The following is a 12440-nucleotide window of genomic DNA, read 5'->3' as shown; positions in this document are numbered from 1 at the left end:
GTTACCGCAAAACTAAAAAGTGTCCCAAAAAATTGCAAGTTTATCTGTAAACGTCTATCTTTAAACTACATCTGCAATATAGCTATCGGGTTTTTCTTGGCTTACCGACAAGCGGTTTTTGACAGTTGTTTTAGGGTACCACAGAGCTATTAAAAAACAACCGCAAGGTGTCTTCGAGAAAAAAAATTCATAAAACATTTATAACAAGAGAATATCTGCCTTTCACGTCGTCAATGACTTGCTTAAGGCCTTAACTATAATGTTATTGCAAAGGAAAATTCAAAGTTAATTTTCGGCCTACGCTGACAAACCATGAACATGACAGAATTGCGATAATTTCAACGATTTTTATTTAGCTACTCTCAAAACAATGAATATTAGAGCAAACTAACCTTGTTTTGTTTACTTTTGCACAGGGGTCTATCAATACAGAAAGTATGAACGAAATCTATTCTTTGGCTTTGTCCGAGATTTTGATGATCATATCGGATATTTACTGACACTGACTCTTAAAACCAAGTAAACAACTTAACCTAGAGTGTCCAAAATTAATTAATTTCTGTTTGCTAAAACGCTGTCTTTGTTGCACAGTTTGAAACTAGTCAGCTGTTTCCCGATTCTACTGATCTGAACCGAAAAGAAAAGAATTGCCAAATGTTCCTATGGAAAAAAATAAAGAATGTATATATTTGTTTCCCTAAATCGAATTAAGTACACCTAAGAACCATACCCCTGCAAATGGATGCGAACTAATTAAACGAAAACAATGAAACAAACACTACGGTTGACTTATCAATAAAACCCCAAAAGGTGCTTGACGTTGTTTGTTTTATTTTGTTTGTATGAATTGGCTCAATTTGCAACAGCAAACATGTTACTTGTCATACCCATCCACGCCAAATGCAGTCTTTAATGAGCGAACTGAGCGTTACACAATAGCCCATTTTCAAGCAATGGCCGCGAATGAGTGAGAGTCAGAAAATACGCAACAACGATCCCGAAGTCACTGTTGGAAAAGAGAAACTTCATTGCCCAACATTCGCCGTGAAACGGTTTGAGAGGTCAAAGCAAGCAATGGCCTTCAATTCTTCGCGATTACCAGACAGTTGGTGTTCCTTTTTAATCATTTTTAACGCCAGTGAAAGCACCTCACTTTACTATCGGGTAACCCTTACAACCTGTATTATCTCCTCACTTCTGGCACCGATGATAGTGGCGGCAAATGCTTTCATTTTGGCAGCGATTTGGAAGACCCCGTCTCTCAGGACTCCATCTTATATTCTTCTTGCTGGTTTGGCCTTGACTGACTTTTGCACTGGGTTACTAACTCAACCATTTTTTGCCGTGTACCAATAGGCGGATGTAACAGGAAACATTACAATGTTCTGCATTGCTGGTGTTATCCTACAATACGTGGGATACTGTCTTTCCTCCCTTACAGTCATCGTCATCACAATAATGGCTGTAGAAAGATGGCCGCATATGAGCCGAAGATCTCTTCTTACTGTGCGTCGAGTCGTTGTTATTTATATCATGTCTGCAGTTTTGCTTATTGTGTTGAATGCTTGGCACATGTACAACTGGTATTATACAAAAGAATATTTCAGTGCACTTATTGTTATCTTCTTGTTAGGGGCAACACTTTGTTTTTTTATCACTGGTTTCTCTTATTTCAAAGTTTTTCGAATCATACGTCACCATCAAAGTCAAATACAAGCAAATCGAAACGCCATTGACATCGACAAATACAAAAAGTCTGTTTTCACAATTTTTTATATTCTTGGAATACTTTTACTGAGTTACGTTCCCTACGTGTGCAATCTTGCAGTAATTAATATTATGGGTTATTTAAACCCTAAATTAGCGAGGGCCTCCATGAATGCTTGCGCGGTAATTGTTTTTTCTTCCTCGCTTGTGAATCCCTTGCTTTACTATTGGAGGATGAAGGAAATCAGAGATAGGGTAAGAGGAATCGTAAGAAACTTCTGCTGTGAAGAAACCGAAGAGGAATCATAATGATATCAATAGTAGAGCGGTTTTCAATTGCAATTGAGTGTCGAGAGTAATTAGACAATTACTTTGGTTTTGGTTTCACCAGGGTTTGAGATTGGGTGAGCAGTCTAATTGGTAAGTAACTGGTTTGTTTTTGGTTTTACGACACTCGAAAACCGCTCCATAACTCTTGCGTGATGCTTACACACAGTAGCTGAAGTGAGATGAGCATTTTTTTGTCAAAAATATCAGTACGCGAGTCATACAATCATGGGAATTAGTAACTGATCACCAGGCGAAAAGAAATGGAATAAACTTGTAATCTAATCTCACAATCAAGATATAAAATAAATAAAATTAATTAATTGATTAAGCAATTAAACAATTCGTATAGCTGCCATATTCAGTTAGAACTTTTCTTCTGATATTTGGTGAAAAGTATTCCTATATGACTAGCATGAAATCTATCATACTGGTTTTGGATTGAATCAATCATAACTGAGAAATTCGCAGTTATGTGAACGTGTCCATACTTTTATAATACTTTTGCCGTCTGTCTTCAGCTGTCTGTACAGTAGAGTGAAAATATTTGTATTTGCGGCAACTAGTAGGAGACATTTTTCTATTTTTTGTGTCATTTATTTAACGATTAGAAAAAACGAATAAAAAATCAAAGGTTGTCTTTGTCGTTTGCCGTCTGCCTTAAACGTCATACTTGAACTCACTTATATATGTGAACGTCTATCCTTAAACTATATCTTCAATATAGTTATTGGGTTTTTCTTCGCTTACCGACAGGCGTTTTTTGACAATTGTTTTAAGGTGCCAAAGGCCTATTAAAAAACAGCCGCAGGGTGTCTTCGAGAAAAAATTCACTAAACATTTATAACAAGACAATATCTGCTTTTCATGTTGTCAATGAATTGTTCAAGGCCTTAGCTATAATGTTATTGCAAAGAAAATTCAAAGTTGATTTTAAGGCCTTAACTATAATGATTTTTACGATAACTGCAGAAATTCTCGCGCGCTCATTGGCCAATTTTTATTGTCAATAAGCGGAAAAACACATGAATTTATAATTTATGCGATGCGTCAACGAGCGAGAGCGACCAATTTGACAACTTGTTATCGTAAAAAAACAAATTGATGTCAGTTTTTAATGCGTCTGTCCTGCTATTGACAATGAATTTCGTCATAACATTGCCAAAGTAGTCTGCGTATCCACTAGGCTGTCTCCTCGTGGATCCACAGTTACTTTAACAATGTTTTGACGAAATTCACGATCAATAACAGGACAGACGCATTAAAAACTGACGTCAATTTGTTAAAATCGCAAAGGAAAATTCAAAGTTAATTTTCGACTTACGCTGGCAAGCCATGAACATGACAGAATTCAATAATTTCAGCGGTTTTTATTTAGCTACTCTCACAAAAATGAATATTGGAACAAACTAACCTTGTTTTGTTTACTTTTGCACAAGGGTCTATCTATACAGAAAGTCTGAACGAAATCGATTCTTTGTCTGTGTCCGCGATTTTGATGATCATATCTGATATTTACTGACACTGACTCTTAAAAACATGTAACCAACTTAACCTAGAGTGTCCAAAATTAATTAATTTCTGTTTGCTAAAAACTCTGTCTTTGTTGCACAGTTTGAAACCAGTCAGCTGTTTCTCGATTCTACTGATCTGAACCGAAAAGAAAAGAATTGCCAAATGTTCCCATAGAAGAAAATAAAGAACGTATGTATTTGTTTCCCTAAATCCATTTAAGTACACCTTAGAACTATACTCCTGTAAATGGATGCGAATTAATTAAACGAGAAAAATGAAACAAACAGCACGGTCGACTTATGAATAAAACCGCCCAAAAGGTGCTTGAAGTTGTTTGTTTCATTTTGTTTGTATGAATTGGCTCAATTTGCAACAGCAAACATGTTACTCGTCATACCCCACCACGCCAAATGCAGTCTTTAATGTGCGAACTGAGTATCAGAAGATAGCCCGTTTTCAAGCAATGGCCGCGAATGAGTGAGTCAGAAAATACGTAACAACGATCCCGAAGTCACTCTTGGAACGAAAGAGAAGCTTCATTGCCCAACATTCGCCGTGAAACGGTTTGAGAGGCCAAAGCAAGCAATGGCCTTCAATTCTTCGCGGTTACCGGACAGTTGGTGTTCCTTTTTAATCATTTTTAACGCCAGTGAAAGCACCTCAGTTTACTATCGGGCAAACCTTACAACCTGTATTATCTCCTCACTTCTGGCACCGATGATAGTGGCGGCAAATGCTTTCATTTTGGCAGCAATTTGGAAGGACCCGTCTCTCAGGACTCCACCTTATATTCTTCTTGCTGGTTTGGCCTTCACTGACTCTTGCACTGAGTTGCTAACTCAACCATTTTTTGTTGTGTACCGATGGGCGGACTTAACAGGAAACATTAAGAAGTTCTGCATCGCTGGTATTGTCCTACAATTCGTGGGATAGTGTCTTTCCTCCCTAACAGTCATAGTCATTACAATAATGGCTATAGAAAGATGGCTGCATATGAATCGAAGATATCTCCTTACTGTGCGTCGAGTCGTTATTATTTATATCATGTCTACAGTTTTGGTTATTGTGTTGAATGCTTGTCACATGTGCAGTGCACTTATTGTTATCTTCTTGTTAGGGGCAGCACTTTGCTTTTTTATCACTAGCTTCTCCTATTTCAAAGTTTTTCGAATCATACGTCACCATCAAAGTCAAATACAAACAAATCGAAACGCCATTGACATCGACAAATACAAAAAGACTGTTTTCACAATTTTTTATATTCTTGGAATACTTTTACTGAGTTACGTTCCCTACGTGTGCAATCTTGCAGTTATTAATATTATGAGCTATTTCAGCACTAAATTAGCGAGGGCCTCCATGAATGCTTGCGCGGTAATTGTTTTTTCTTCCTCGCTTGTGAATCCCTTGCTTAACTATTGGAGGATGAAGGAAATCAGGGATAAGGTAAGAGGAACCGTGAGAAACTTCTGTTGTGAAGAAACGGAAGAGGAATCATAATGATATCAATAGTAGAGCGGTTTTCAATTGCAATTGAGTGTCGAAAGTAATTAGACAATTACTTTGGTTTTGGTTTCACCACGGTTTGAGATTGGCTACGTAGTCTAATTCGTAAGTAGTCGGTTTGGCTTTGGTTTTACGACAATCAATTGAAAACCGCTCCTTAACTCTTAACTGCTCCTTAACTTTGATGCTTAAATACAGTAGCTGAAGTGAGATGAGCATTTTTGTTTGTCAAAAATATCAGTACGCGAGTCATAAAATTATGGAAATTAGTAACTGATCACCAGGCGAAGAAAACTATTAGAAACCTTGAAATAAACTTGTAATCTAAGCACACAATCAAAATATAAAATAAATAAAATTAATAATGGTAATTGAACTGAGTGAAGCGCAATTTGGTCTGAAATCATACGCGTGATTTCAAAATATAACGAGCACGCAGCGCGAGTTCAATTTGAAATCACAAGTATGATTTCAGACCAAAATTGCACTACACGAAGCTCAATTGCCACTTTATTAGATCCATTTTGAAATCGCACAATTTATTTAATCGCCTTAAATTTTAGATTTTGGTGTATTGCTCCATTAGCCGGTTTGTTAAAATAGCGGAACCGGAAACGTCGTTACGTCTCATTTAGTATGCAAAAGATGTCATGTGACGAAAACTCTTTCAAGCATAACAAAGAAACAAGCAGTGAAGTCAGAACGAAAAGAGCCTACTTCATGCATAAAAGTTCAATTCTCGTCACCGAATCAATGATGAAAGGCCTTCCTTTGTTCTGTGGTTGAGGCTGAGACTTCTAGTTGTCTTTGGAGAAGGAATTTGAAGGTGCAGCTAGTGCAATTCTGCGATGGATTTCTTTTGAGTTGTGAAACTCCTTCGAGTGCACGATGCCCAGTGGATAGTTGTTCTCTTGAAAATACCGTTTAATGGCACTCTGCTCGATTTTAAGGGATTGCAGTTCGCTATCATCTCCGTTTCTTTTTGTGACCTCGTCATAGAACTTAATACTCAGGACCTTGTCAAGTTCTTGCCACGCCATTTGTTTCAAAATATTTTCAAAATGGCAGTACTGTCTCCGGCCAGCTTCGGAAGTTCGTTCATTCACTGTTTTGTGGAGCGGGGCGTATTTTTATTCACAGCGACAGAGTTGAGCTCTTGTATTGCTTGGTTTGAAACTACCGAAAACCTGGAAACATCTATCTTCTTGAGATGGCTCTGAATTTGTTGTTGTGTGGTTTTCGTTTGTTTACGTTTTGCTGAACTCGGTATCATGCGGATCTTGAGCTGATGTTGAAGAAAAATCACCAAAGTATTCTTCAAAATGGACATTGAAAGTTGGAAACTTCCATTAAAGTAGGTCTTTAGACTGAAGGAACTCATAATCGTCGTTCAGAAACTGTAATTAATTAAATTCGTCATTTGTTTTGGGAGAAAAACAACAATAACAACAAAGTTTTGGCAATAATAGTTGCAAAATTCGCCACACAATCGCTTTTTGCCTTCCATTTTTCTGAAATTTTATTTGCTATTTTAAACTAACCTTGAAATCTGATTGGGTGTTTTGTTTTACTCTCCCATTCTCATTGGCTGACAAAAAGTTGCGAATTAGGGCAAAAATAGTGCGATTCGTGAGTAAATCGCACCACTGAGCGCCAATCAGATTGCAAGGATAACCAGTGATTTCAAAATGGATTTAATAAATTAATTAATCAAATAATTACATAATTCGTATAGATGCAATAGTAGGACTTTCCTTCTGATATTTGGTGAAAAATATTCCTATATATGACTGGTATTAAATCTATCATTCTGGTTTTGGATTGAATTATTTATAGCTGAGAAATTCGTAGTTATGTAAACGTGCCGATACATTCTCTGTTATAGCGTTCCCATACATGCTCTGTAATTTAACAAATATTCTTTCTAACTTGAGTATCAGAGCTAAAAATCGCGCTAAATATCATTGTGCCCGCTTTCCTTTTCTCAAGTGACCTTTGGTAAGTAAGTCGGCCTCATGTTGGTGGTGTTTCCTATCAACACTTTTCGGTGTTGCGCTGGTGGACAAAACATCATCTGATACATTACAGCAATTGAGGACCGTTCAATTTCTATCTGTCCCGCAGCTGAATAACACGCATCATCGAAGCCGTGACTCCACTCTGTTTTAATGTAAGGTGAAGTAAGTTGTAAAAAGACCGTAAATGTTAATTGCACACAAATAATGAACACAAATGTTCTTTTTTAAACATAGTGAGATTCTAAAGTTTAATGCTATAGTCTCAAAAATCTTCTTTTTCCTTGACTTACTCAGGTAGGCCACCCATCTCTCGACAAGCAACAAGGACCTCAACAAGGATATTACGTAATCAGCACCATTGTGATTTTCAGACCTGGACTTGCAATTGGGTTTTTTTGCAGTATGAATTTAAACAAAAATAACTCGTCGTAAAGCAACTTCTTTTCCATCTAAACCCACTAATTCTCTTTCTATTACAGTGTACCATAAAAGCCAGCACTTTGACGTCAATTTTACCATGTCTTCTCCATTCTTCGGGCAGTAGCTCCTGATCTGACAAGAGTTAGCTAACGTCATGTAGTGTTATAAACTGATGATAAAGTGTAGCTCTTGTAGGGCGAATTGACTGCTTGATACTAATAACTTTTGAATATAATATTCGATTGACTTTGAACAGTATACTAAACTAGCCAAATTGAAGTGTACTAAGTAATATATCAAACACGAAAGACAGTGTTTGAACACATTTCCAAACACCGAGAAGAGAGTTGAAAATACGACGCGTAGCGGAGTATTTTTGACGAACTTCAAGGTGTTTGCAAATTTGGTCAAACACTGTCTGGAGTGTTTGATATATCTTCTCAATCAAAACTTAAATTAAGGAGAAAATGGAGAAAGAAAATCGTAAAAACCTATGCTAATTAAGATCAGATATCCAAACACCGTCACGGTCATGATTTCCTTTGTTTAAACATGATGAATTATTAATGAGTTTGAGTAGTCGTACGAGTATCACCGTTCCTATACAAAAAGAGCAGATCGAATAAAAAGAAACATTTGCAAGTGCTCCCATCCTTTCCGCCCTCTCGCAGATGAACCATACTTTTCATCCGTGTTCCAAATTCCAATCTACATGGGTGGCGGGTACTCCCGTATATGGGCTATATAGGTATGTACGGCCCCAAAGTGTATGGTTTTTAAGGCGTTTTGGTCAAAAAGGGCATCTGTTTTGGCCACTTTAGTAAATAGGGTATGGTTTTTGCATTTTAGTCTTGCATTGTGTATTATATTTTTCCTTTATAAGTAGCTACGTTTTTGTCATTTTCGATAAGACCGTCAACAAACGCCGTTCAGAATGCCTTTAACGTCGGTCTGAACTGGGAAACTAATTACAGGTCAGGTTTGAAAGACAGCAACGATTAAAGGGTCAAGTCTTAAATAGGGTATGCAACAAATCTCGAAAATGAGCAAAATTCAAACAAGGGTTACCGCAAAACTAAAAAGTGTCCCCAAAAAATTGCAAGTTTAGAGAGGTTAAGCATGACGTTTACGGCAAATGTCAAACAGCAAAAATGAAACTTTTGCCGTCTGTCTTCAGCTGTCTGTACAGTAGAGTGAAAATATTTGTGTTTGTGGTGAATAGTAGGAGACATTTTTGTATTTTTGTGTGATTTATTTAACGATTAGAAAAAACGAATAAAAAATCAGAGGTTATCATTGTCGATTTTTTGGGTGTGTCCGAGATTTTGATGTTCATATCTGATATTTACTGACACTGACTCTTAAAACCAACTAGACAACTTAACCTAGAGTGTCCAAAATTAATTAATTTCTGTCTGCTAAAACGCTGTCTTTGTTGCGCAGTTTGAAACCAGTCAGCTGTTTCTCGATTCTACTGATCTGAACCGAAAAGAAAGGAATTGCCAAATGTTCCTATGGAAGAAAATAAAGAATGTATATATTTGTTTCCCTAAATCGAATTAAGTACACCTTAGAACCATACCCCTGCAAATGGATGCGAATTAAACGAGAACAATTAAAACAAACACTACGGTCGACTTATGAATAAAACCGCCCAAAAGGTGCTTGACGTTGTTTGTTTTATTTTGTTTGTATCAATTGGCTCAATTTGCAACAGCAAACATGTTACTTGTCATACCCAACCACGCCAAATGCAGTCTTTAATGTGCGAACTGAGTATCAGAAGATAGCCCGTTTTCAAGCAATGGCCGCGAACGAGTGAGAGTCAGAAAATACGCAACAACGATCCCGAAGTCACTGTTGGAAAAGAGAAACTTTATTGCCCAAAATTCAACGTGAAACGGTTTGAAAGGTCAAAGCAAGCAATGGCCTTCAATTCTTCGCGGTTACCAGACAGTTGGTGTTCCTTTTTAATCATTTTTAACGCCAGTGAAAGCACCTCACTTTACTATCGTGTAACCCTCTCAAACTGCATTATCTCCTCACTTCTGGCACCGATGACAGTGGCGGCAAATGCTTTCATTTTGGCAGCAGTTTGGAAGACCCCGTCTCTCAGGACTCCATCTTATGTTCTTCTTGCTGGTTTGGCCTTCACTGACTTTTGCACTGGGTTACTAACTCAACCATTTTTTGCTGTTTACCGATGGGCGGATTTAACAGGAAACATTAAGATATTCTGCATTGCTGCTGTTATCCTACAATGCGTGGGATACTGCCTTTCCTCCCTAACAGTCATCGTCATCACAATAATGGCTGTAGAAAGATGGCTGCATATGAGCCGAAGATCTCTTCTCACAGTGCGTCGAGTCGTTATTATCTATATCATGTCTGCAGTTTTGGTTATTGTGTTGTTTGCTTGTCACATGTACAACTGGTATTATACAAAAGAATATTTCAGTGCACTTATTGTTATCTTCTTGTTGGCGGCAGCACTTTGTTTTTTTATCACTGGCTTCTCTTATTTCAAAGTTTTTCGAATCATACGTCACCATCAAAGTCAAATACAAACAAATCGAAACGCCAGTGACATTGACAAATACAAAAAGACTGTTTTCACAATTTTTTATATTCTTGGAATACTTTTACTGAGTTACGTTCCCTACGTGTGCAATCTTGCAGTAACTAATATTATGGGCTATTTCAGCACTAAATTAGCGAGGGTCTCCCTGAATGCTTGCGCGGTAATTGTTTTTTCTTCCTCGCTTGTGAATCCCTTGCTTTACTATTGGAGGATGAAGGAAATCAGAGATGGGGTAACAGGAATCGTAAGAAACTTCTGCTGTGAAGAAACCGAAGAGGATTCATAATGACATCATTAGTAAAGCGGTTTTCAATTGAGGGTCGAAAGTAATTAGACAATTACTTTGGTTTTGGTTTTGGTTTTATTACGGTTTGAGATTGGCTCAGTGAGCAGTCTAATTGCTAAGTAGTTGGTTTGGTTTTGGTTTTACGACACTCAATCAAAAAGCGTTCCATAACTCTTGAGTGATGCTTAAATACAGTAGCTGAAGTGAGATGAGCATTTTTTTCTCAAAAATATCAGTACGCGAGTCATACAATCATGAAAATTAGTAACTGATCACCAGACGACAAAAAACTATTAGAAACCTTGGAACAAACTTGTAATCTAATCACACAATCAAGATATAAAATAAATAAAACTAATTAATGAATTAAACAATTAAATAATTCGTATAGCTGCAATATTAGAACTTTTCCTCTGATATTTGGTGAAAAGTATTCCTATATGACTGGTATTAAATCTATCATTCTGGTTTCGGATTAAATCATTTATAGCTGAGAAATTCGCAGTTATGTGAACGTGCCCATACATTCTACGATAGAGCGTTCCCATACATGCTCTGTAATTAAACAAAGATGCTTTCTAGCTTGAGCATCAGAGCTATAAATCTGAAATTTAGCCGACATGATCCCCGCATAATTGACTTTAAATCTATTCATTTTGTTTTGAGATTGAATTATTCGTAGCTGAGTAATTCGCAATTATATGAACGTTGTCAAAGTCTGGTTAATTGCATCATGTTTTCGTGTAAAGCAACGATAGCACAGTTGGTAAAACGCAGGATTGTAGTATTTGTTTACCGTCCTGGAGCTTCCTGGGGCCTGGTTGAAATCCGGAAAAACGGACTTTTTTTTCCTTTATGTTTGCTGAGGATGAACAGCGGTTGGGTATATCGTTTTTCAAAACTCTGGCGTAGTTTTCTTGCAATTCCCTCAGCGCGAGGATGCTATGTTAAGAATAATCGTTCGGAAATATATATCTGACAAAAGTACATCTGAGAAATAACATGGATTGGTTGTGATTACACCATCAAATGGTGCATCATTAAACCAGTGATCCCATACAAGGAAATCCCTCTCGCTTAAATTTGTGTTTGTCCAGCACAGTATCGAAATTACTGAGAAGTCTAATCTTCTTATCAGGAAATCAACGTATAACTATTTACAAAAGAGAAACTTATTCTATGCAGCCAGTCAGAAGGGGAATCGCTCCAGCCGCCCAGTTTTATGAATTTATAAAATCTACCGACCATCCTATAAACTACACGGTCTGACGATGGCCTCATGCGTGATCGTTCTATCTTAGATGTTTGTACTTCAAAGCGATATGAATGTAATCTTAGTTCTGCTAGGGAAGGATATCTCCGATAAGCCCGGTGTTTGCGAAAATCAAATACGCACTTTCAGTCAAGTTTTGACATGAGCACGTGATGCTGTTTAATTATAAGTGTATCATGACGAAAGGATGTTACGAATAAGTAAAGAAATCTAATCAGCGACTACTTAACAATTAGAACTTTTATTTAGTGACGGAAAAAGGGAAAGCAAGTCAAAAGATCTTGATTTTATTTACTGATGAGAATTTTGTACTTAAGCATAACAAACTCTAGTTCAGTATTGGAGTCAAAAGGTTCAGTATTGTTAAGACTGACTTTCATTATATTTTCTAATCTTGTGGACTGAATAACACCTCCTTAAGGGCCCATTAACCGATCTTTTCGAGCCGTTGCTAAGGAAAATTCAGTCTCATCTAACCTCCTCATTTCATTTTTCATTTTTAGTTAGTTCAGAGTTATTTCATGTGTTTCAACTTTTTCATGACGAGTAACACTAGTGATGACGTCATCAGGCCACGCCCATGGTCATGTGACTAATACAGAAAAAATGCAAAGGCTCCCAGGCAAATTCCTTTCTCGGGATTTTTTTCTTTGATTTAATATTTTAATTTAAATGCTCATTACGCTATGCATCGATTTTGTTTCATTTCTAAAAGGTCAGATTTTGAGAGCATTTCAAAATATTGAAAAATTCGTAATTTTCTGAAAAAAGGATGATTTCGAAAAAGGAATGCATAGCTATGTTGCC

General features: G+C 37.0%; 1 protein-coding gene and 2 pseudogenes across 1 annotated transcript; all 3 read left to right on the top strand.

Moving 5' to 3' along the window:
• Positions 1-937: 937 nt before the first annotated feature.
• On the top strand, positions 938-2361 carry LOC149116981 (uncharacterized; annotated as a pseudogene).
• A 1517-nt stretch (positions 2362-3878) lies between these two features.
• Positions 3879-5371, top strand: LOC149116980 (uncharacterized; annotated as a pseudogene).
• Positions 5372-9234: 3863 nt separating this feature from the next.
• Positions 9235-10459, top strand: LOC149116979 (histamine H2 receptor-like). The gene has a single exon (XM_089279089.1). It carries the CDS (start codon positions 9419-9421, stop codon positions 10358-10360), a length of 942 nt encoding a protein of 313 aa, XP_089135215.1. The 5' UTR covers positions 9235-9418; the 3' UTR covers positions 10361-10459.
• Positions 10460-12440: the final 1981 nt, after the last annotated feature.

The sequence above is a fragment of the Orbicella faveolata genome, unplaced genomic scaffold, assembly GCF_042242905.1.
Source record: "Orbicella faveolata isolate gen_17 unplaced genomic scaffold, um_ofav_v1 contig_12, whole genome shotgun sequence".
NCBI classification, from domain to species: domain Eukaryota; kingdom Metazoa; phylum Cnidaria; class Anthozoa; order Scleractinia; family Merulinidae; genus Orbicella; species Orbicella faveolata.
The sequence above is the reverse complement of the archived record's forward strand: the minus strand, read 5'-3'. Positions and strand labels throughout refer to the sequence as shown.

What these genes read in the sequence shown, in the direction of transcription:
- LOC149116979 (XM_089279089.1), top strand. Translation starts at nt 9,419, where the DNA reads ATGGCCTTCAATTCTTCGCGGTTACCAGACAGTTGGTGTTCCTTTTTA.